Raw genomic sequence first — 24,960 nt, forward strand, 5'->3', positions numbered from 1 at the left:
GCTGTTGGCACACTGTCTTGGTGAAGACAGATGTTATATTTGGAGAACAACTCCAAAATAGATAACAGCAGCTCCTTGAAGAATATAAATCATAATGGCAAAAACGTGGGCTTTTGGCTACAGCTGCTTCCATATTATTTTATTTAAAAGCATTTCAATAAGAAATACACATCTTATTCATGCTCTTAAAGTAACAAACCTCTCAAGAAGCCTAGATTCCATTCAGAGAGATTTTCTCTTGGGTGAGGCAGAGAAGACTCAGTTTGCATCCTCAGGGTAAATGCAAACTCTTTTTGCTACTCAGAGTACAAGGAGAGCACTTGGAGATGTAAGTCCTGCAGTGCAGATGCCTGAGGGTACGTGAGCTGACCTAAGAGCATCCAACAACAAGAGCGGAGGATCCCTTCTGACTCAGGGTGTTTTACAGCTCTATCATTCCTGAAGCTGGGGCTGGGTCCTTCCTGCTCTTCTGCCTTCCTGTAGAGATTTGTGGAAATCAACTCTGTTCAACACATCAGGAAAATAAACAAACCAACCCATCCTTAGCTACTTTGCTTTGCCTGGGTTAGCGAGCTGTGTAGGCTTAGAGAAGGCTGTGATCATTACCAGCCCAACAGATGGGCCAGGCCAATTTGGCTAAAAACAGAGGAAGGCATAAGAGGCACACAGGGAACGAGGTTTCTTTTAGTCCTCTTTAGGTTAACTACCTGTGAAGTCATGGATTAACTCATCTGTTTTTTTTTTAGAGTAAAACTAAAGGCTCAGACAACGTTTCAGTTATAAAAGCTTAAAATGTCCACTGAACATTTCTACAGCCACACAGTAGCCAAAGCCTCTTTCACCAAGGTTTAATTAAAGTGTTTTGAATCACATTTCGGGGAAGCTGGACAGTTAAGGCAGCTTAGCCATATGGTGACTTTCCAAGCCGCCATAATCCAATGGCTGTTTTTTAATGCGCTGATTCTGGTACCATTCACATCCTTGTTCCTTTCTTTCCATTGTTTTTCATAAATGATAACAAGACTTTGGTCATTGTTCCCCATCTGCATTACTCACACTGATTTCCTTTCCACTCAGCAGGCTTTTATTTACTCCAGAGACAGCTCTGTCATAGCTGGCACTTAGATCCATACACACAGACCTGATGTAGTTCAGGTAAACCTTAAGTGGCAATGTTGAAACCGTCCAGTTCCATAAAAAAACATACCCAAGAGTTTGGAAATGCTACATAAATACCAATGGCCATACCTTACACATTTATTAATCAATACTGATGCGATCCTGTGAAGTACAAGAAATTGCTTCCATTATATTTACGAAGAAACCAGTACAGACATATTCATGTTGGCTATAGAAGGACTTAGTTTCAGACAAACGGCTAATTCTTGTGACACCAAAATCAAGTCTCGTGTTCACACAAGGCAGAAAATTCCTCTCAAGTACTCACTCTCATCCAACTGCAGATAAAACTAAGGTAGGTGAAATGGTTATTGCTCCCCTTGCTCTTCAGACAGAGGATGGCTGGGATAACCAAACTACTTTTTAACCATGGCAGCTTTAAGAGATTCATTAATGCAAACCAACCTTACTTTCAAGCTTGTTTTAAAACCCTGACCTGAAAATTGGATACCTCAGATACTGCTTTATAACCTTCTTTACCTGCCCAGTGAAGTACGCCCAGGCATACTTTTTATTTTTTATGTCGTTATTACAAACATACACACAAGATGAGTCACGATTCACAATAAATCACAGGTTGTGAGTTGTCAAACTGCTTTATTATTATTATTATTATTGTTATTTTGAACTGTTTTTTGTTGTTTTTTTTCCCCCTCTTTTCCTTTCTGATGTCCATTTACCTATTCAAAAAGTTATCTATGGTTCAATCCAGAAACCTTACACCAAACTGCATCATCTTGGACTGTTTCTCATGATTTAAAGCTCTCTAACCCTGTCTAAATAGTTTCATCCCAGCTTTCACCCAGGCGAAAATCATTCATCTATAATTTTATTGTATTCTCAATGGCTGTATTAACTGTACACACACTGGAATCAATGGAAAAAGTGACTGTTTTTGTGATGAAGGGTGGCAGTTGATTAATACCACACATCAACATGCCACAGTGATCCCAAGAAGCAGCAGAACATGATATCCAACTGAAACTGCACAGAGGCAGGACACGTCTGAAATCTGGCTGAAGCACAGGAAATTAAGACTATATAATTCACTGCTTGGAAATTTATGTTGTAAGTCTGATTCAAAGTTAAGGCTGACAGACTGTCCTTGTGCTCACACAAAGCACAGAAGCTCGGTAGGATCAGTCTGCAAACTCTGCATTACTGGCATAATAAAGATGCACAGGGCAGCGTGGCCTTACCTCCAGATTTCTTCCCTGCTGTGAACTAGATCTCTGCAGTTTCAAGTGGTGACTATTTAATACTGAAATCCAACATATTTGCAGCTAAACCAAAGAACAGGAAGCAACAGAGGGGAGTGTCAAAAGGGTAAGAACCATTAGTTTTGAATGGAAGACTAGGACACCAGCAAAGGAAAATAGCTAGTTAATGCTCATATCAAGAAGCCTACTTGAAGAATATTGGTAGTTTAATTTCCAACATATAGCTGCTTCTCTTGTCAGCTGCTACTCTCTACACAGAAGTCTGTGCTTACACTGCCACTTGCACTATGAGTGTCCATGCACTACCTGAATAATCTTCAACCCAGAAATAATCTATCTTGGATGAATCTGACTGTATTCACAGCATCCCACTTCCAACCCGCTATACATAAGATTTCTCTTTGTAATGCAGTCAGACAGCAGGTACAATCAGAAGCCCAGGGGTCAAAACACCTCAAGAATCTGTTTGCCGTTGGACATTTGGTCATGCCTGTAAGAAGTACACAGAACACTAATGCAGGACTGGAACAGTGAGAGGGATGCAGAACAGCACAATACAGGACAGTTATTCCTTTCAGCCTGACAAGCTTCAAGCTTTGAATTCATTTGCTTACTTATTGAGGAACACAGACTGGATATCAATTACATTGAAGACTTGTAACTGAGGTCATTTAAAAGAGCAAACTAAAAGGCTCAAATTCAAACATAAGATTTAGATGACTTCCCATTGAACTGGGATTCACGATTCAGCAGTTGTGGCTTGAACCAGCACATTCACTACCAAAGTTAGCTATGCTAAGTTTTTTGCCTTTGATATACAATGCTACACTTCTGGGTACTCATCTCCTTTCACCAGGTCCACATTGGTGCTAAACACTTACAGTTGTGGCATCCTTCTGCTACGCCATGGGGATGTATGGAGTACTCCAGCTTTTAGCAGCACACCTCCTCTGATCAAGGTTGAGTTTCTAAGCATTTCATGATTTTCTCTTTCAGAGACACTATCAGCCAGACCAAGAGAAGAACTATATACCACTGTTTCCCAGTTTAAATGTCTAGCAAATGCCAAACCAGTGGAACTCTCCAGTTTAGCAAACTGTTGGTCATCATTGTAATCATTTCTCTGCATCTTTCAGGTAGAACAGAAATAATACAGTGCTCAAGATGGTATCTTTCTGTAGCTGTGTCATTGTTTTTTTGCTTGTACTTACACTACTGGAAAAGTTCTGAGCATACTTTACATGGGGATGGAACGTTATAAAGCCTCTTGGGGGTCTTCAGTGTTATTCACCATTCTGCAAGACACAATTAAAAGATAACAAAAACTTCAGATATTTTAATGCAAGGCAAATTCATTCTGATTTCTTGTTGTCTGGCTTACAGTTACACAACCAGCTTATAAAGAGCAATGTTCTGGTAGTTCTACCAGGCAGCAGCCCCAAACCACATGCCATTAGGAAAAATACGCAGGTCCCTTCAGGATTCTTTTTGAGCACCTAATCCATCCTCTATTAAAAAGGGAAGGGTATCAATCACTATATATAATCACGGCTAAGATAAATGTTCCCTCAAACTCCTGCATTTTCCTCTACCCACTTCCAATCTTTATGTTTTATTGTGTGAGCTGTTAAAGCCTCACCCTCTTTCTTCTCTTTGCCTCAAGTGAGAGAATTGACATGGTTTGTAAAGGACTTAAAGGCTAAGAAATAATCCTTTGCATCCAAGCACCCCATGGATGATTTCTGCTATAAATGAATGCTTTAAAGATCTAAACAAGCCCAATCAGCTGAATATTCTGAGCTTGTGTATACCAAACAGATTAAAAACTGCACATGCTGATTCCCATTACTCTTCATAATCTGTAACTAATTCAGATCCACCTAATCCGTACTATCACAGACATGCTCCAATGCAGACTGCAGGTAGATTCCTAAGGAGAAAGTTGACGTCTGGTAGCATAATCAGTTCACAGGCAAAAATTTAAATTACAATTGATTTCTTTTTGCCACAAGTAAATTAATCTGAGCAATCATTTAGCCTTATGACAGTTACCTACCCTTTTAACTCACAAAAGCTATTAAAAGGATTATTTGGCTAACATCCGCCAAGAGCTTAGAAGACAGGTACTATGTTCTGAAAAGGAATGACCTAATAGAAGTTTCTTCAGCTAGCATTGCTGACGTCTTTCTTCGTAAACTAACAGACTGAAAAGTACGTCAAAAGTCAAAGTATTAACCATTAGGAAAGAAAAAGGGAGGATGTCACATCCAGGTAGATGTGGGAAGAACTAGAGAGAATATTTACACTTTAGACTATGGGTGAATGTGAGCTGGAATGGAAAACAAGTGACTTGAGCAGTAAGGGGAAGTGCACTGAATAATTTATTCTGCTCTGTAATTGTCCATAATATCAGCACCCAGGATTTGTGGATGAATACATGTTGGCTGCTCTCGTTGTTAAGCATGGTCTAGATGCTACAGCATGGCTCTTTCTCTACCGCACCACACCATTTGTTAATAGCTTTGGGGAAGATCCGCACCTCTTCCAGGCAAAAAGCTCACTGCACACATACAGACTGTGAAGAGCCTGGCCTCGTCCATTTGCCTCTCTGAAGATATTTATATGATCAGATCTCTCCCTCAGTCTTCTTTTCATTGGCCACAAGGGCACACACCGCTGGCTCATGGCCAACCTAGTGGCAACCAGAACACCCAGGTCCTTCCCCGCAGAGCTCCTCCCCAGCAGGTCATCCCCCAACTTGTACTGATGCATGTGGTTACTCCTCCACAGGTGCAAGACTCTACACTTGCTCTTGTTACACCTCATCAGGCTCCTGCCTGCCCATCTCTCCAGTCTGCCCAGGTCTTGTTGAATGGCAGCACAGCCTTCAGGTGTGTCAGCCAATCCTCCCAGCTTTGTATCATCAGCAAACTTGCTGAGAGTAGACTCTAGCCATTCATCCAGGTTGTTGATGAAGATGTTGAACAAAAGCAGGCCCAGCACAAACCCACTAGTTACAGCCTTCAACCAGACTCTGCATCACTGATGACAACCCTCTGAGCTCAGCCAGTCAGCCGTTTCTCAATCCATCTCATCATCCACTCATCTATCCCACGTTATCTACGTTCCATAATACAGATACTGTGAGAGATCGTGTCAAATGTCTTGATGAAGTCAAGTTACAGAGCATTCACTGCTTTTCCCCCATTTATGCAGCTGGTTATGATATCATAGAAGGCTACCAGGTTGGTCAAGCATGAGTTCCCCCAAAAAGTTGGCTCTCCTGAAGTCCATGGCAGCAATTCTACTCACTGCTTTGCTTCTTCCACACAAGATCTTGAACTCCACCATCTTGTTATCACTGCACCCTAAGCTTCCCTTAGCATCACATCCCTGACCAGCCCTTCCTTGTTAGTAAAAACAAGGTCAAGTAGCACACCCCTCCTGATTGGCTCCTCCACCATCTGCATCAGAAAGTTACCATCAGTGTGCTGCAGGAACCACCTGGGTCTTGTGTTCCTGGCTGTGTTGCTTATCCAACAAATATCAGCATGATTGAAGTCCCCCATGAGAACCAGTACTGAGGCTAGTGAGCTATTTCCAGCTGTTTGTAGAAGGCCTTATCCACTTCATCTTCCTGATCAGGTGGCTTGTATACACACCCACAACAGTCTCTCCTATGCTAGCCCGCCCCTTAATTCTTACCTACAAGGTCTCCTCTTGTTCATGATTCACCCCCAAGTGGAGCTCAATACATTCTAGTTGTTCTCTCACATAAAGAGCAACTTCACCACCTCACCTCGCCAGCCTTTCTTTCCTAAAGAGGACATGGCCATCCACGACAGCATTCCAGTCATGTGAGCTGTCCCACCACATCTCTGAGATTGCAGTGAGATCATGGCCCCATGGCTGTGTGCAGATCTCTAGTTGTTCCTGTTTATTTCCCACGCTGCATGCATCGGTATAAAACACTTTAGGGAAGCAGAGGGTGCAGGTATCTCTTGAGGATGCAGGAAGGCTTACGCTGAGCTATTGGCAATGTTTTCCTCTCTGAGAAGTCCTCGCAAGATCCAATTAGACAACTGTGAGGCTTTTCTCCACAGATTGCTAAAAAAGCGGCCATTCCCAGGCCCTTCTCTGTCACAAGAAACTCCATCCGCTTCCCTCACTGAATCTAGTTTAAAGCTCCAGTAATCAAACCAGCCTGCTTGCTCCCCAGAGCACTGCCCCATCTACTCAGTTGCATCCCATCCAATGCCCACACACCTGGTCTCTCAACATCCTGCTCCATATCATAGTACCTAAAGCCTTGATCCCAACTCCATCCCCTCATCCTACCCTCCTCCTCCTCTCCAGGACCCAGCCACCAGTTAAGAGGACAGACAACAATATTACTTGTGCTCCCGAACCCTTTAGCATTTTTCCAAGGGATGCAAAGTCCCTTTTAATATTATGTAGTTTCCCCACTGCAGTCTCTCATGGCCCTGCTTGAATGACAACAAGCAGACAGTAGTCACCTTGTTTTATCAGATGTGCTAGTCTTCTTAACATCGCTGACATGCCCTTGGAAGACAGCAAACCTTTCTGAGGATGTTAACTGTGTGGAAAATGGGGCCCTCAGTGCCTCCCAGGAAGGAGTCCCCAATTCCTAAGAGTCTTTGCCCTTTTTTGGTGGCAACTGCAATTCCTTTGGCCCACATCTAGGTTTTGAGTTGCCTTATTCTTCCTCCATAAGAGGAAGATGCCAAGAGCAATATCAGACGTGATGGACAATTCCAGCAGACCACAGGTCATGCTGTGCACGGCCTAGGAAAGAAACCACGTTACTGGAGAACTGATGGATGGAAAAGACAAACTGGCAGGTCCCTAAAGTCAGCCACCCCCAAACCTTTCAAGACAGCTCAGCACCACTAGACACTTCTCCATTAAATCTCTTAGCAGTATTTAAAGCATTTTCTGTGAAGCAGTCACAGAAAAATATGAGATCATGCAGTTGACTTATTGCCAAATGTTGAGTTTAATAGAGAGAACTGGTTTGTTTTCCAAAGAGGAAGAAATTGAATTTAAATAGATACAAACTTTCTGAAGGTCGGAGAGGCTCACGAGAGAGAACTGAATCCCTCACAGAAAGACTCGCTTTGAGGGTGAGGAGTGTGGAAGAACCAAAGGCAAAAAAAACTCACAAAGGAAAAAAAAGATCACTTTCCATCACCATGAAACACAGAATTAAAACTGGAACACGACAGAGCCAAAGAAAAAGCTGCAGTAATTCAGGTGTGAGATGATAAAGGCAGGACAATGATTTTAGAGATACTAATGGAAGAGGGGAAAAAAAATGGTGCAGGCTTCAGATGTTATAAATGAAAAGCTTTTAGGATACAGCCCAGATTTGGGATGTGAATGGAGGAGGGAGAAGGAACTTTTCCAAGATACTCCAGGTCTCTAAGTGCAGATAAAGGGGATGATAGAGCAGAAATAAACAAGAGACTGTTCACAAGTAAATAAAAGAAACTCGGTTTTTGCTGTGTTTGAGGCAGCAGTGCTACAGTGTGGCTGCAATTGTGAATTGTCACAGCAAAGCCAGGCTCTAAGGCAGGTCAGTCCTACAGGTTGCCCAGAGAGGCTGTGGATGCCCCTCACCCTTGAGGCATCCCAGGCCAGGCTGGATGAGGCTGTGAGCAACCTGGGCTAGAGGGAGGTGTCCCTGCCTACAGCAGGGGGCTGGAACTGCATGAGCTTAAAGGTTCCTTCCAACCCAAACCATTCTATGATTCTATGGTCAGGGAGTCCTAAGGTCTGCTTAGGTCAGCTGGAGTTGTGAAAGCAAATGGGGTTAAACAGAGGAAACCAGTGTTTCCTATATCTGATGCCAGAACAGAATGACAGCTACTGAGAAGGGTTACAAACAGTCTTTGGTCTGAAGTTCAGTGGGACTGAAGTACCCTCCTTCCCCTGCACCCACACAAAGATTGCTGAAATGGTTTTCTGATTCGGGGTTTGTCAGACAAATAACAAGCAAACCATCACCCGTAATTTCCTAGAGCAGGACAACTGCAACCAACATCCTTCAAATTATCACTCTTTCCCTCCTTCAGCACAAACCAAAGCAGCAACACACAGCAGCAGAACAGGTGTCACCACAACCTGTAGTTGATATGCAAGTAAAAACTCACAAACCTTTGCCCTTTTCGCATTATTCATTAAATAATTTATCTGCTAACACAGGGAAAACACGACCAGTTCCATTCCTTTCTGGAACAGATAATAAAAAATTCAATATTAATATGGAAATCATGGCCACAGTTGTAGAATCAGATGTAATGAACAATCTTGTCCCCGGCTTAAGTTGCTATAAAGGAAGCTTAAATTTACAATGGATGAGCCTTAGTGGCATTCTGTTTTTCAGATATTAAAAATCTCATTTTCTCAGTGCCAAGGACAAGTGGATGTGTGAAGCAGTGGAGTATCAACTCTGCATTTGTCTCACTTGACATGAAATCATTCTCATTTTAGTTTAGATTTTTAATATATTCTTGGGATCCACTTCAGTTTTCTTCGTTCCTCACTGTATGCAATTAGATATTTTGAAGTACAGTTCACCCTCATCCACAGCACTCTGCAGAAGCAAGGAGGAAGTCACTTGGTAAAGATGAGGCTCATGTAACCTATTTGGAAAAGGAATTGATTTTCCTTTTTAATTTCTGAGTGAGTCACAAAGTAAAAAATAACACCAGCACTTTGTATTTCACTAATACCTTCCTTGGTAAGTTCTTAAAAAGAGCGTTACAAATAAATTAAAAGCTTTCTGTCCTTGAGAAAGGGGGACATCACCATGTTGTCGCAAATAAAATGTGAACAGAGGGCCTAAATTCTTGGCTCCCAACCACATCAGGTAGTATCAGAGATGTCTGCCCGAAGACACGGGCCCCGTGCTGCTGTGCTACCTGCTATTGAAATGCTGGACAACCAATTTCAGCCTGTTCATACACCTGGTTTGCTGCACGGTGAAAGAAAAGGAGCAAATTCAGCCTCACTTCTGAACTCTTAATACTAAAGGCAGGTTCCAAACGCTGTGTATGGCTGCAAACGAACCCTCCCCTAGACATTAAAGGAAACTGAAGTCCTTTACTTAGGAGACAGATAGCTTAAGGTCAGTAGGAACTGTCAGGTCCACCATGCGTGTCAGCACACATGCATACATACACGTCTATAAGCATGGACCACTGCATTCCAGTTACTTCACTTTCTCTATCCTAAAGCCAATGTAAAGTACAACAAATGTGTTACCAGCTTCGCTATGTCCAAAAGTCAACTTGCCATCTTGCTCACAGACAGCAAGAGACCAAGAAGCCATTGCTCTCAGCAGTTCATTCTAATGGTTGGTCATCACTCTCTCCATTAATAACATTCACTTGATTTCTACTTTGAACACGTATTGCTTCAGATTCCAGATAATAGCTCCTGTTAAGCCTTTTTTTGCTATCACTGAGCCCTTTACTTTTGGGAGATGTTCAGACAGGCTGTTGTTTATCCAATGCTTTTAAAACTTCACGTACCGTATTTGTATCAAAACTGAGAATTCATCTGGGTGCATGCACAAAAGTAGGACTAGCATCCAAAATACTAAAGCTAATCTAGGACTCTCTAGCCCATTTTCCAAAAATAGGCCTATTAGGAAAAAAAATATACTCTGCCATATGACTCAAAGACGTGTTACATTTGTGCCCTGGAAAGCCAAGGTTAAGAACCTTCTCTGAGACCTGTCACCTCCTGAGCGTGCACTGTGGCTTGGCAGTGTGCAGCATTCTGCTTCACATGGTCACTGCACTGCAACATGAAGAGTTGTCTTTCAGGCCTCTAGGCTCGAATTTACTGAAGTATTATCACTTGCTATTAGTCAGCACAGTCATTTGTATCCTGAGCAAAGTCTAAGGCAGGACTGGAAGAAAGTGCACAAGTAGCTGTGGCCAAGAACCATTGCTGAACGCAGCAGCCACTGCATCTGCTGCAGTTTCCTTCTGGGTTACCTCAAGCTGCAAGCTTACACAGAGGACATTGGCTTCTGACACAGTAACGTGGCACAAATTGCCACGGCAGAGACATTATCTTAAGGAACAGTCTGTGCCACTCTAACCACAGAATGGTTGAGGTTGGAAGGGACTCAATGAGGTCACCTCCAACCTTACCCTGCTCAAGCAGCCCTACCTACAGCTGGGTGCCCAGGACCATCCCCAGATAGATTCTCAATTCTCTCTTCCAGAAGAGAAATTCCACCACCTCTCTGGACAAAGAAAAATTACTGAAGAATCTGCTCAGAAGTTACCTCCAACAAACTCCGCTTTCAGTCTTATTGTGGCTGAGTTGGTTTAACAAATCCTTTACATTATGCTGTGTAAGAGCAAATACGATTTGGAGATTATGGTGAGGGAAAAGAGCAGCACCTTGCCAGTTTACTGTAAAGAATGTTGATATGATCCTCTTCTTCCTCAGACTGCTAACTGAAGGGAAACCACCAAAACAAGCCTTTTCCCCTTCAGCAAACACATGCCTCGATCTTACGATAAAGAAAGCAGCAGTTGGTGCACTTAAAAAAGAAAGTAAACCACTGCTTCCACAAAATGCCCCGTAGTTGATCTCCACGAAACAAAAGGCCAGTATTTCTCTTTCCTTTTCCTTTCCCAATCCCACATAAGAGAAGAACCCTTAACCAAAGAAAGTGGAATTGCCTAGATGGCAAGCTGGAGGCCAGGCTCCATTTCAAAGCAAATTAGTCAATGATCTTCTCCCCCAAGAGACTGGAGTAACAAAACCACAGTTTTCTGAACACCCCCAAGGCTGCCAGGAACACAGAGGAGTTGATCTGTAATTCCATTGGAAAGGACCCCAAGCTATTCCAGGATTCTTAGGGATGCATTAGAAGCAATGCAGACGCAGCAGAAAGGCCTAGTTTAGTGTTGCTTTGTCCTCAGTGGCAGCTGGAAACAGAAATTCTGTCAAGATACATCTCCAGACACATTCCAGCAGAGAACCCCAGGTTTCATTTTCATTACTGCTTATAAATGAGTTTCAGAACTTCTTGTCCCATGTACCTACACTGAATTTCTGTATTTTACCCCCTCCGAGCATAAAACTCGTCTGGAACCACAGATCAGAAATGAATTGGCCTTGCTGTCACAATGAGGAGTCAATCTGTATAGCAGGAGAATGACAACGCCACAGTCTCATGTCTGTCACGTCCAACTGCTGCTACAAAGACTGCTGCGTCAATGGCCAAATAGATCACTGATCCATTTGGAGCAACTCAACAGAGCACTGAAATGGATGAGGATGAGTGAGATGGTCAATCAAGACAGAAGAACTTAAGGAGAGGCAACTCTCAGTAGAATGGTTCCAAGGTCTTTCAGTCTGCAACAGAGAAGAAGCTGTCACAGAATCAATAACTAAGTGGTGGAAGGCAGCAAGCAAGAGCAGGGAGGTGCAGGAGCAATCCAATCCCAGCTCGTTCCTATAAATCTCCAGTGAGCAAGACATATCCTAACGTACAATCAAGATTTAAAGTATCCGCATGCCAACAGTACGGATTATATCTTGAACTCTTTGGATACATACAGTTATATATGTTAATCTGGACGACACTGTGGATGGGAGATTGCCAAATTTAAGTCCAAGTCTGGGCCAAGCATACAATAAATAAGGGGTTCATTCAAAAAAGATCTCAATTAACACTAATTACCGTAACAGATTTCTGTTGTGAACACAGTGACGTAGTAGCGATGGATACGGTGACCTAAACGAGCTCCTGTATTGCCAAGCATGCCTGCACAGTGCAAGCACCACTCTGCTCCATGATACCGATTGTCCCATGTGAGTTGCTTCTGCTTACCAAGGCTCTTCAGCCACACTCACCCGCAGCCCATACCTCTATGGCTATGGTTATGTCCATAACAATGCCACAACGAAGCACCCCAGCACATGGGCCTGCTGAAATGAATTACTCCACGGTGTACTGTGGAAGCACTGGACAACCTGAGGTGCCCAAGTCTGCTATCTCTCTCAGTCAGTGGGCACCAAACATGGGTTTTGGCACAGAGGAGCAGCTCAGTCTGTTTGACTGCAACTTCCATGATGCAGTCATGCTATGCACGACAGCGCACGCTAGGAACAAAAGAGAATCTACCGCTATTACAGCCCACAGATCTTCCTTTTAGCACTGCTCCAGAAATGGTACTTGCCATCGGGTCACCTAACAGAGAGAGATTAACTGCAGGATAGGGGTACAACAAACCGCTGGCAGCACAGAAAACTGCTACTACAGGATCCAACAGGAATACATAAAATGCTCAAAGCAAGATGCTTGTATATTCAGCTGAAGAACCTACACCCCAGCTGCTGACCTAACAAAAGCAACCAGAAGTTTATCTGTCGATCAGATACTTTTACTGACCGCGTGCACCAAGAATGGGCATGGAAAAGAACAGAAATAAAAAAGAGCAACGTCTGATAATCCCTCAGTTTTGCATTGCTGTACAGCACAGGAAAGTATGAAGATGTGCGTGGCATCACTTAGCAAACTCATAAAACTTAGAAGCATCAGCTGTCTTTAAAACAGGTTTCAGATTTAGCCTTTCAGGTTTACCTTTCAAGTTTAGGAGGCCCTGCTGTTTGGAATAGCATGCTGCATAAGGACCAGTATCTCTGACCATGAAAAGGAAAGTGCTTTTCAGTTTACTTATTGCCTGAACAACGCATGAAGGGAGCCGAAGAGTCCAGGCCTTACTGCTAAGAGTTCACCCTGCACACACACCTCAGTCCAAACTGTAAAGAAATCCCTAAGCTCCCATCAGAAGTAGCAGTAACATCCAGGCAAACATCAGCCCAATGCTCCAGCAGGATACCCTGGCAGCAAACACATTTCCTTCCCGTATCCATCCATAGCTGCGAGAGCATCACCTAAATTAGGATCATTTGTTGGTTAAATATTATTTTTGCAAAGACCTCCTTCTGCTCAACACATTAACAGGGATTTATACCAGTGACTGTCTGGAACGCTGCTTAACAGAGCTAACAGCAGAGTTCCAAGAAATCAGTAGTTTGGCAACAATAAATACAGCAATACATGCTGAAATATGTGCTCATGCTTGCTAAACCTGTAATCCATGTCAGTTTTTTTTCCCTCCCCATAATAAGTGGTTTAAATTTAGTGCAAATGATTCACTCGGTGCAGGTTTACTTGCTTTATTTATTTATTTTTTGCGCTTTGAATCCATCCTGAATGACATCGTACAGGAAGAACAGAGGAGGGAGACAGAATCTGGCCTTCTAAAGAAAAGCCAGCCCATTAAACGCAGCACCTCCAGTAATTCTATTGTAACTTAAACATCCCTTCGACTAGGCAATTCCCTCCTGCAGTAAGCAGCAGATATGGTCAGACCCTCACCCAACCAGTATCCTGGCGCTTCTTGCACTCAAGGCTGGGCTTAGGTCAAAAAAGACCCATCCCGGGGACTTTGAGACATCCCTAGAAGGTTTGCTGCATCACCACAATCCAACAAAGGAACCTCCTGTGCTGCTCTCAATCTAAGCCAGCTGAGAAGTACCTTTGCCTGGCATTAGCCGGGCTTGGGGGAAAGCAGTACGTAGATGCTTGTGCATTTTGCTTAAAAACACAGAATCCCCTTCCCTTGAGGCTCTGAGTACGAATGCCTCCAATTGCACTGATGCAATCTTCTCCTGTAACTCAGGAGCTTTGCTGCAGACACAGAGGAATTGACCCAGGTTTAGGCAAGCAGAGCATCATGCAGTGCAGACGGGGCCGTTTAGCCTCTGTGCTCAACCTAGTCCTGAAACTGAAGCATGTCAGTGAAAGAAAGCCTTGACCACAGATGCAGAACTCTGGCAGGTGGCTGGTGACGCACGCAAGGTAACTGGGAAGGAGGTAGGCAGAAGCACAGATGACAAAGGAAGCTTTGGGACAGCTCTGTAGGATTATTACAGCAAAACTTTTCTAAATATATCTGCAGTGCAAAGTAGGTGGGTCAGAACATACCTCCAAGAGAAATCCATATTTGGAACCACAGCCCAAGTGGCAAGCTATACGTTCAAAGTAGGTATAAAGACAGCATAAGGGCTGTAAGGAAGAACACTTGAAGGATTTGGAGTCTCATTTCTCTCTCGTTGCCTCTTCTTCCCCCACATACATATTCAGACAAAAGTGCAATGCAAGCCTGCAATGTGAAATGCTCTTTAGGAAACAGGCCAGAAAACCAAACAGATGCACAGAGAGGTGAACTGACCTCCACAGTCTTGAATGAAATTATTCGGCAAGCTTGGAACCAAATCACGACCAAGCCACTGCTCTAAAGCCTCTTTACCTGTGACCAGGCTGGGAACTGGCAATTTATTTCACATGTGAGCTGTAAACAGGGAACTGGTCATGTGCAGAAAGCGCAGTGTTCACAGAGCTATGCAAAACAGAATGCTAGTCCCAATACCAAGAATCTAACACCACAACTCTGACGAGTGAATCAACTCTGCTGGGCTGTGATAGTTCTGCTGAATTCTCCTAGAGCAGGAAATCCAGCTTCAGCTGTGGGGATATATTGGAAGTGTTGATAAAAGCCAAAATTGCAGAACATTTAGAAATGCATAATTTAGTAGAGGACATCCAGTACAGATTCATAAAAGGAAGGTCATGCCTGACAAATCTGCTGAATTCCTTTTTATTATACGACCAAATCGTTAGGTTAGACAAGAGTGAAACAGTGGACATAAGTTATCAGTATCTCAGGAAAGCATTTGATTTTGTATCACTCAGACTGATTTACAAAGTCGTAAAGCATCATCCAGGGAAAAGGAACTGAAATGGATTAAAGAACGTTTTAGGGACAGGAACCAAAGTAAGGCAGTGAGCAGGAGGAGTCTGAAACAGAAAGGTGCAAAGGTTGTAAGAACAGTGAATGGCAAAACCTCAGCTCAGCTGCTGTCTTAAAGGCAAGAAGACCTGAATCTGATGACAGAGCTACAGAGGAGTATTTCTGCAGGCTGGTAAATGAGCAGGAAAATTGGGTGCAGCCAGATGGATGAGCCAGGCCTGGCATCCAAAAAAAAAGACACAAGAGGTGCAGCACCAACCTGTGGGATCCGCTGCTCCTGGAGCTGATGTGTGAAAGGACCTGCTGGCTGGGAATCGCCTCCGCTTCAAAGAGGATTTGATAACTTTAGAGTCATTAATAAAATCTGTGGCTATGCATGTTGTGATGATACGGGTAATTAAATCTGAAGCTTCTGGGAATCAAGCTGATAGCCTGAAAGGGTCAAAAAGAAGACTCCTCTTGTGCTTAATTACATGAATAACTTTACAAGCTGGATAGGTGCGTTAATTGTCTAATACTGACCACTGCTTGACATACAACCCCGCATTAAGCGAGCCTCCAGAAAGACCCAGCTTGACTCTCCAGGAACGTGGCTGTGATTTCATGTAGGATACACCAAGAGCATCCTGTGGTCCTCCTGGGCCTACATAAAACCAGTTCCAGTATAGTTTCAGTCAAAAGCACTATCAGTTATTCCGAGACATTCAGCAGGGTGCTGGTAATATCATCTCATGAAAACCATTTACTCTCATCTCTGGGAGACTCAAACCGAGCTCTGTGCCTTGATGACAAAGCAAGAAGTTTTTATCCTTGTATTATCTTTCCTAAGAGAGAAGCGAATCTTTACAACGTCCTTACGAGCTGGGGTAATATCCTCCAAGATAAGTGAGCCGCAGCAACACGCTACTTGGCTCAAGGTCACCTGTGATAAAGATGAGAACAGAACGTGGATCTTCTGATCCCTACACTTGTGCCCTGAATACCAGGGCACAGTGCTGCTGCCGCCACCTGTGGGGACGGCCTTTCAGCCTTCAAGGCTGTCAAAAGCCAGCAGCTTTTATAAGCACTAAAATTCACTTGAAATAAACTTCAGCTTGAAAAAAAAAATAAGTTATGGGAGAACAAGTGGACTCCTGCGACACCGGAATTCTTCAATGCACAAAGCAGCTTTCATCTCACTGTTCTGCATGGCACCTTTAAATATTCTTCTACATAAAGGCGTGATATGCGAGAGCAAAAGAATGACTGAGAAACAGTAATCCCTAACAGATCAACTGTGCTTTATCTACACAGATTCCGCTTCCATAAAAGCACAGAGGAAAGAGGAGGGGAAGGAAAGAAGAGTACATTCGTATTGTTTTCTGAAGCTTAAAATAACCACAAAGTGAGAAAAATCAAAGCTGTTCCATAGAACGACTAGGGAAAAAAAAAGTCTCGCTGAGCATTTGAGAAATACAGCAAATGGCAGAAGATGGAATTAGAGATTTTGAGTGCTATGGTCACCGTGCTCAGATCCTAAATTTGGTCTGTGCTGAAACCAGTGTGGTTTAAACGGGAAGCATCTGCTAGAATGTATGTGTCCCATATATAACTATAGCTGTCACTGGCAGCAAAGGCTACAGTTATGGCTACCATTACGTATGCCATTTTCACTTGCTAACTTCTCTGAAAACTGTCTTCTAACATCGTGCAACAGAATACATGCAACTTCTGGAGGAAACTTGTTAACTGAGAGACACAGCGAGCAGAGGGCTGGGGAGAATCAGGCAGAAATCATACTGAAGACAGGCAGGGTTACCATCAATTTCTTTTTGCAGTTGATTGATCGTGGAGTTTTTCCTTTTGCAGAAATAAGCAGAAAATGTTTAATCTGCTGTAGATTCTGAACCAAGGCACAGTTATTCTTAGTCCAAACCCAGTGTCCAGTCTGAAGCCAGGGGAAGCAGCATGGAATGGCAAAAATAATGGCAAAAATCTATCTAGCAGGTTAAACTTTCATTTATTGTTCACATTCCCTACTTTGCTCCCCAGACATCACATCCAGGGTTCATGTGAATCCTTTCTTCTCAACCTACAGCCCCCCTTAATTAAAGAGCTACCTGCTACAACACCGCTTATTGCCTAAACCATTTGCACAAGCGTTTTCTTGGAGCTGAACCCAGCTCCCCACCTCTTCACACACACGGTCTCTCTAGGTATCCTCCCTTCCAAATGGGTCAGGCACCCACCAGCTCACACAGCAGCTCAAAAGGCATCAGCCCAGAGCAGGGCTGACTTGCCTTCAAAGCTGCAGAGCACGCTGTTGCACAGCGATAACACAAGGAACAGAAACCAGCTGAAGAATTATTCCAGCCCCGACTTTCATCATTTCTAGATGCTTCTTTCTGCTGCTCTCTCTCCAGGCTACAACCATATTTTCAAGGATCAGGGCAGAGTCTTTATAACTCAACACGCAGATTTCCAGAGGTTTCCTTTGTTTATATTTAAATATTTTTGTGTAAACACACACAATTTATTTTAAACCTGAACTATACGGAGTCTATTCACCTCATTCCACTCAGCCCCACCACTCAAAAAAGAGCTGCTGGAAAAAAAACAAGCCCAGTATCCTCAGAGCTCCACACACTTGTGTAATTCAAGCATGAATTAAAGCTCAGGTGGTTATTGATTAAAAAAAGTCATAACATTTTCTGTTACAATTCTGCCTTCTCTATTGCCACCTGTGGTACACCTGATGGTGAGGCAGAGCCCTCCTGAAGATGCTTCAAGAGGCAGTTTGGTCATCACAGGTGGGAACTGCACCTTCCCCCTCCTATCCTTCTGCCTTCACCAAAGGGCTGCTGCAAGACAAACTGCTTAGCTGGTTTCTAACAGTAGAAATTCAGAAAGGCCCATGAGATGACTGACCGTGTGCTGGTGCTCACAGCAGAGCTGCTCCAGCCCTCTGATCACCTTACCGGCCTCCTCCAGACCAATTCCAAGAGCTCTGTGTCTTCCTTGCACTGGGGGCCCCAGGCCTGGACTCAGCACTGCAGATGGGGCCTCACAAGAGAAGAGGGGCTATTCCGATGAAGGCTTTCAGGCCCCCCAGGCTCATCTCACCCTTCTGCTTTGAGACACAAAGGTAATATCTTCTCATCTAAGAACGGGAAGTTTGGAAACAAGTTACTCAACACGAGCATTCAAGCTCGGAAAATTGGACCTCCACCAGAGGACTGGAGGATACATAAATCAACGCATCAGTCCTAAAATATAAAAGCTACTGTTTAATGCAATATGCCAAAAATAAAATGTGAGTTCCTCTAGACAGTCTGCAACAAGCAATTATCTAAAAAACTATTTTTCACAAAGTTCTGCACATTCTTGCTGACTAACAGTTCTGCTGCCAAGCACAGGAGACAGGAGGATGATTTTTTGTTTGTCTTTTTACAGTTAGTTCTAAGAACATTCTCCAAAATACAGGTTTACATAAAGGAATACTTTTCACTTCCATTTTTTAGGCAAACCTTTATGATTCTTTACATCCAGTTGATCATGTACTGCAGACTTATCAGCTACATCAAAGCCTGTCTCTGTCTGCACAAGGATACCATCTCTTAAGCCATTTTAACCCCACACTTGAGCCTGGCTTACCATTGTAAAGAGCTAGATCCCCATAACTGAGTTAGTCACATAATTGAAAGAACTCTTGGAAGGCTTTCCACAATTCCAGCAGCAAAGTGCTGCATGATCCTCTAGAGAAGAAAACCAATCAGCAGCCTCTGAGGCTGCTTAGGGACCATGAACTTCTCCAAGTCTTCTTCGCTTTTCACTTTCCTTAACCTTTTTTGGGATGTAAGCGAATGCAGATTTACTGGATGCAGCAGCTATGAACCATCTGCCATCAACATGGATTCACTTTGTATTAATAACAACAAAGCAGTGAGCTTAGTGCACACCATGTCACACTGCACACACCGTGACAGCAGTAGGGCTAAGATGACACTCATTTGGAAACCTCACAAAACTCTATTAAGAGCTTAGCAAGCAAATGGAGTGAGAGAAGTTATGGCCCAATGTTACCTAAGCCTCAAACTCGGGACTCTTTGCTCTAGAAAATTACATTATATTATATTAGTATAACCTCCTCCCTGTTACTTTATGGTAACATAAAGGTGCTTTTATTGCTACTTCTACAGAAACGGGAGAACAAGCACAGTGAAGTAAGAAATCCTTCTCTATGTCAACATTGTCTCCTGAGCAATATTACCGTGTCAGTAGAAGCTGTCCTTCCCCTCCATCAGCACAGCTCAACGTATAAAGCCAGCCCAACAACCAGACCAGAACGTGAAGACGACACTGTCACCTTGTCCCCACTTGGTGGACTGCGCTACATACTCTATCAAAGCCGTGTGTAGCAAACTGCCTCCAGAAGTTTAAGGAGGCTGTGCTTTTTCCCTTCAGGGTCAATACCTGGATCACTGAAGGAGCTTAAGGCTGGAGAAAGCTGGTTGACTCCCTGCAGCTCACACCACAGACTTGTGACAACTGAACCATTTAAGGATGTGAAAAAGAAAAATGGAAGTGAGATAACTTTGACAGTTTGGAGTCTTTTAAAGTCTTTCTTTAGCAGCCAAATCAGAAAGTAAAACATCTTAGCAATTCTCTCACTGCCCTCACAGTCACAGTTTAGCATTTGCTTTTCTTTAAGCTCCAGTTCCTCGAGTCAAATAATAGAGAGCAGAAGAAAAGCTGAGAAATGAAAAGTGAATAAATGTATCTCATAGCCTTAATGCAGAATCAACTCCTCTGCTACACTAAATTGTGGGGTTTTTTTTGGTATGTTTGTGGATGGAAACAACAAACACCAGTTAGTTTTCAATGACTACTCATGCCTTGTACATGTTAAACTGGGCCTTAGGATCATAACTTTCTTGGCCACAAATGAACAAACCAAAAATGCCAACCTGGTTAGGTATGGAGTCTGCTAACTCATGGAGTTTGGAGCCACTCTCAGCTCTGACAGGATGATCAGTCAAGAACCAGCACAAGGCCTTGCTGGGAAGAGCAGACCAGCAGATGGGCTGCAGAAAGCAGGTCAGGCAAAGCAGGCTCGGAGAGAAAACTCAGACCAGAGAGAGGCTGGAAGGGCAGAAATGGGACATCTGACAGCCTGAACTTCATCAGTCATAAGATATGAAGCCGAAGCTATGAGCAGGTTCTGCCTGCAGTATCAAACTCCCTTCAGCTGCAGGGAATGGGCTGAGTTTCTGCAAGCAGCATTGTTACGGTAATCAGAGATCGGATACCAGGCTGGTCTGACCGTCAGACTGACCCAGCAAGGATATTATGTTCTTAAATGGCCTGGGCACAATTTATGTACGGCCATTCCATGAGGCAGAGAGCGTGAATGTATTGTAAAACACGTTACAGCAGAACAGCCTCAGCTCTACATCTGCAAGGAGAAAACTGACACCGTAAGTCAACATCCAGTTGGCTGAGGAAGAGAGGGGATGACACATGCATACATATAAATGGATTAGATCACAGCCTTATGGCTGCTCTAAAGCAATCTAGAAAGATTTACTTCTAATATTCTTAAAATGTTTTTATTTTTGAAATATAAGACATGAAAGTGCCCCATTTTTCACTAGCTGAAGTCAAACATGAAATAACGAAACAGTCTAAGTAGTTAACAGACTACAATGCTCACCATGATTTCCAGTCAGGCTTACAGAGGCTTGCAGAGTAACACTGTGTACCCATTAACTCCAAGTCCACAATTTGGCCAGAATTTGTTTTGCTGCATTACAGCCAAATCACTTTTTGTGTCTGTCTTCCTCCTACGTGGGATTGCCTTAGCAGAACAGGATGCCAACGCTGAAAGCACTGACTGTCTCCGACTTTACCATCTTTGATTAAGAAGGCTCTTTTATTGCAAGATCACTTTGACTCACAGATAACTATTGCTGCATTGAGATGAAGCTACTGGCAGGAAAAGCCTACATCACCTCAGGGAAGAGCAACCAGAATATTAAGCCTCTGCAAAAGAGTTATTCTAAAACTCCAGCACGGCTAGAAATTACTTGCTTCACACTCATTTGTTACTGAAATTTAGCTCAACCACTTATTGTGGTCCCCACAGTAATCACACAGAACAAACTCCTAACAGCAAACTTCCATGCTGGATTTGAACATCTCTTGGCAAGTGGATTATTAAGGGTTTCACTTCAGATGCCTTCACCCTTTCCTTTCATTGCAGCAATCCTCCCACAACTCACATTACCTCCCCATCCTTTTACTGTAGTATATTCAGCTTCTACACTATCCTCGCAGCCCGTCACTTCCAGTTCTTTTCTCACCCCATTCTCATCCCACTTCTGTCCACCTAAGCAAGGGAAGGCATGTGCTGCAGCTGGCCAAGAACCATGCCCCCCTGACTGATTAACAGCAGCCAAAGATTGCTAATCTGTTACTCCCATGGCCACATCTTTGAGGGATGAGATCTGTAACACCTCCAGCAATCGGGTGTTCTGCAGAAATGGGAAAGAAATTCCTGTTTTATTATAGCTAAAGGGTATCCTTTGCGTTTCATTTTACACCTGGTATTCCTTGTGTTACGAATAAGGGTAAGTAGCACTAATCAATTTGCTTCTCTTTACCATTCAGTATTTCTGTTCTGCCCCACATCACCTTTTTTACCTAAACAGATGCCCTAATATTCATAGAGCAGCTCAGTACATCCCATCAGCCAGCAGCTCACAGTCTGTATTCAGATGTGCCCAGTTTTGGGGGGAAGATAAGAGAATTCAAATCTAATTCAAGACGTGGAAGCGAAGTACCCAAGGATGTAGGAACAGATGTTTCCAGTTGATCCTAAGACCAAACATACCATTGCTTCCTCCTACCACTTTACAGAACCAAACAGCATCAGCACTTCGCACTCATGTCATTTATTCCCCCAGAAACAGCCAAGTATTTTCTAGCTTATTAAACAAAGCTTAACATGTAAGGAACGCCTGGTGGGGGTATTATTCTTTTCACTTCCAGCAGCAGTCACCTGAACGATGGAAGGTATTTATCACAGCATCACCAACAGCAGCAGATGAATGACCTGACAATGCAGAACTCAGGCAAAACTGAGTGACACGACGTTAGGACTTCACTTTTCTCCTTGATTTACAGTACAGCACACCCAACAACAGAATGCAGCTAAATCGACACGGGAAGGCATTTGTTTTAAGGTGGTACGAAAGGAGAATACATTTTGAAGAATGTATTTTTGCCAAGGAAAACGCAAGGCCCTGCTCCGTAGCTTCAAACACAGAGCTGGTCCTTCAGCAGAGTACATGTGCTGCTCTGTAAGAAGCATCAGAGCAGGCCTGGTGCTGCACAGGAAGATGGGAAGGCATCAGGAGCTTCACAACTGCTGTCTTTCATCCTAGCCGTGAATTTTATGCAGTGCCTGAGGATGCAGTGCAATAAGCAAACAGTTAATTACCAAAGGAATTAAGGTGCTCTTTAGAACTGAGACCAAACTGTCATCGTACCGTCAATTTTAATGAAATAAATATAATAGAATCTCTCATCTATTCTCATTTCATCTTCATTATAATTGCTCTAGGGCTTCAGTAATAAGTCATCTGACTTAGGGACAGAACACCAAAGTGTGAAAGCCCTTTGTTTGCAGTCACAGAGAAGCCTTAAGCTGTGTCTGCTTGCATCCTTCACCTTGTGAACTTCAACAGTGATGAAAGCACTTCAGCTTCTCATAGAATCTCATAGAATGGCCTGGGCTGAAAAGGACCACAATGACCATCTGGTTTCAACCCCCTGCTATGTGCAGGGTCACCAACCAGCAGCCCAGGCTGCCCAGAGCCACATCCAGCCTGGCCTTGAATGCCTGCAGGGATGGGGCATCCACAGCCTCCTTGGGCAACCTGTCCCAGTGCATCACCACCCTCTGAGTGAAAAACTTCCTCCTAAGACTCAACCTCAACCTCCCCTGTCTCGGTTTAAAACCATTCCCCCTTGTCTTATCACTGCCCACCCTTGTAAACAGCCATTCCTCCTCCTGTTTATACTCTCCCTTCAAGTGCTGGAAGGCCACAATGAGGTCTCCCCACAGCCTTCTCCAAGCTGAACAAGCCCAGCTCCCTCAACCTTTCCTCATAGGAGAGCTGCTCCAGCCCTCTGACCATCTTAGAGCCCTCCTCTGGATTCATTCCAAAAGCTCCGTGTCCTTCCTGTGCTGGGGCCCCCAGTTGTCTGCAGTGGGCAGACTCTACATTATAAACAAAACAAACCCACAACAACAAAAATAGAAAAGGTAAAGTCCTTCAGAGCGGGGAAAAAAGAAATTCAGTCTGTATTCCATGCTGAAATCCAGCTTAACGCATCTTTCACCTCAATTCCCAAACTAGATTGCATTCACCAATAAAAAAATGCTCAGAAAATATCTGTATTCATACTGGGCAGATTTCAGAAGGAAAGACAAAACGGTTTTTTAATTACTTTTTGAATTCTCTTCTTTCAAAGGTCTGTTCACATTTTGACCGAAAACTCCAAAGCAGAAGCTAAATGCCATGTTGTTTATAGTCACATGTAAAATCTTTAGCAGATATCACTAATGTGAAGCAAGGGAAGCAAACAAGACTCCTTAACTGGTGAAAGGTGCAGCACAAACCCCTGCAAGCAGAGCCACTGCTGCTCAGACACCTCCGCCTGCTTTTCCACATAAGCATCACTTTGTTCAGTTTATGTATCTCGTCCATTCCTAGGACCTTTCCTCTGAAAAGCTGAAAAAGCAACCGGGAGTTTTAAAAACACAACAACAAAACAGCAAGAAAGCTTGTTTTCTCCTCTTCTAAGCTGCAAATATACAACCGAGGTAAGAGAATAAAGATCTGCCAGCTTTGAAACCTTGAAGGACACAGTATCCAGAAACAGTTCCGTTCATTAACTGTACATAATGCTTTCTTTGTCTAATGAATCTGTTTTAAGACGTTAAACATTTTTAAGATGTTTTTAACCGGCATTTTAAGACAGCTACATTTAAACACAAATTGCAGAGCAGCGAGGTTTGGTTTTTCACTTCCAGTGCCAATCCTTATCTATACGGAGCTTGTTTGCCATTGCTGGAACATAGAAGCACTCGGAACTTGAATAAGGATTAGTTCAATTATGTTCCTGCCTAAAGACACGCTCCTGCCCCACTTACCCTGTTAGTCAAGCATTCCCCCTCCTGCCCAAAGCAAAAAAAAATTAAGAAATTAACTTAAGAGCTTGGCTTGTTTGCAAATAAACCTGCCTCAAATAGTTACCAGCCAATGAAAATCAACCTGTCTTTAGGAAAATAATGAAAGTACAATCCTAAAACAAGATGAAAATCAATGATTTAAATCAAAGCTCCCTCTTGCAGATGTAAATCAGTGATTTAAATCACCAGTTTTGATCAATTCACTCATTTGCATAACCTTGATCGTTTATCCTTTAAAACGCCATCTTGGAGCCAAAGCCAGTTGGATGTTTCTTCAAATCTCGATTCACCCAATATTAATAAGGGTGGGTTTTTTGGTTGTTTTTATTCTAATATATATATATATATATATATAATCTGTTATCAACTGATTCATTTCATTACTGATGTCTTATCACATTCGAAATGCTGAAGTGGCCTGAAAGACAAATAAAGGCACATTCTGCAGTAA

The 24,960-nt window shown here is 43.2% G+C and overlaps 1 protein-coding gene across 19 annotated transcripts in view; it reads right to left on the minus strand.

Moving 5' to 3' along the window:
- HMBOX1 (homeobox containing 1) overlaps positions 1–24,960 on the minus strand; it is a 120,146-nt gene that overhangs the window by 72,575 nt on the left and 22,611 nt on the right. For 18 of the 19 annotated variants that reach the window (XM_072333824.1, XM_072333820.1, XM_072333827.1 and 15 more), the window contains exon 2: positions 3,611–3,694. The exons of the other annotated variant lie outside the window; for it this stretch is intronic. In XM_072333824.1, coding sequence (XP_072189925.1) covers positions 3,611–3,633 — 23 coding nt within the window. In that variant the 5' untranslated portion in view covers positions 3,634–3,694. The remainder of the gene's footprint in view (positions 1–3,610; positions 3,695–24,960) is intronic. 19 annotated transcript variants of the gene reach the window in all.

Source organism: Excalfactoria chinensis, chromosome 3 (genome assembly GCF_039878825.1).
Source record: "Excalfactoria chinensis isolate bCotChi1 chromosome 3, bCotChi1.hap2, whole genome shotgun sequence".
NCBI lineage: Eukaryota > Metazoa > Chordata > Aves > Galliformes > Phasianidae > Excalfactoria > Excalfactoria chinensis.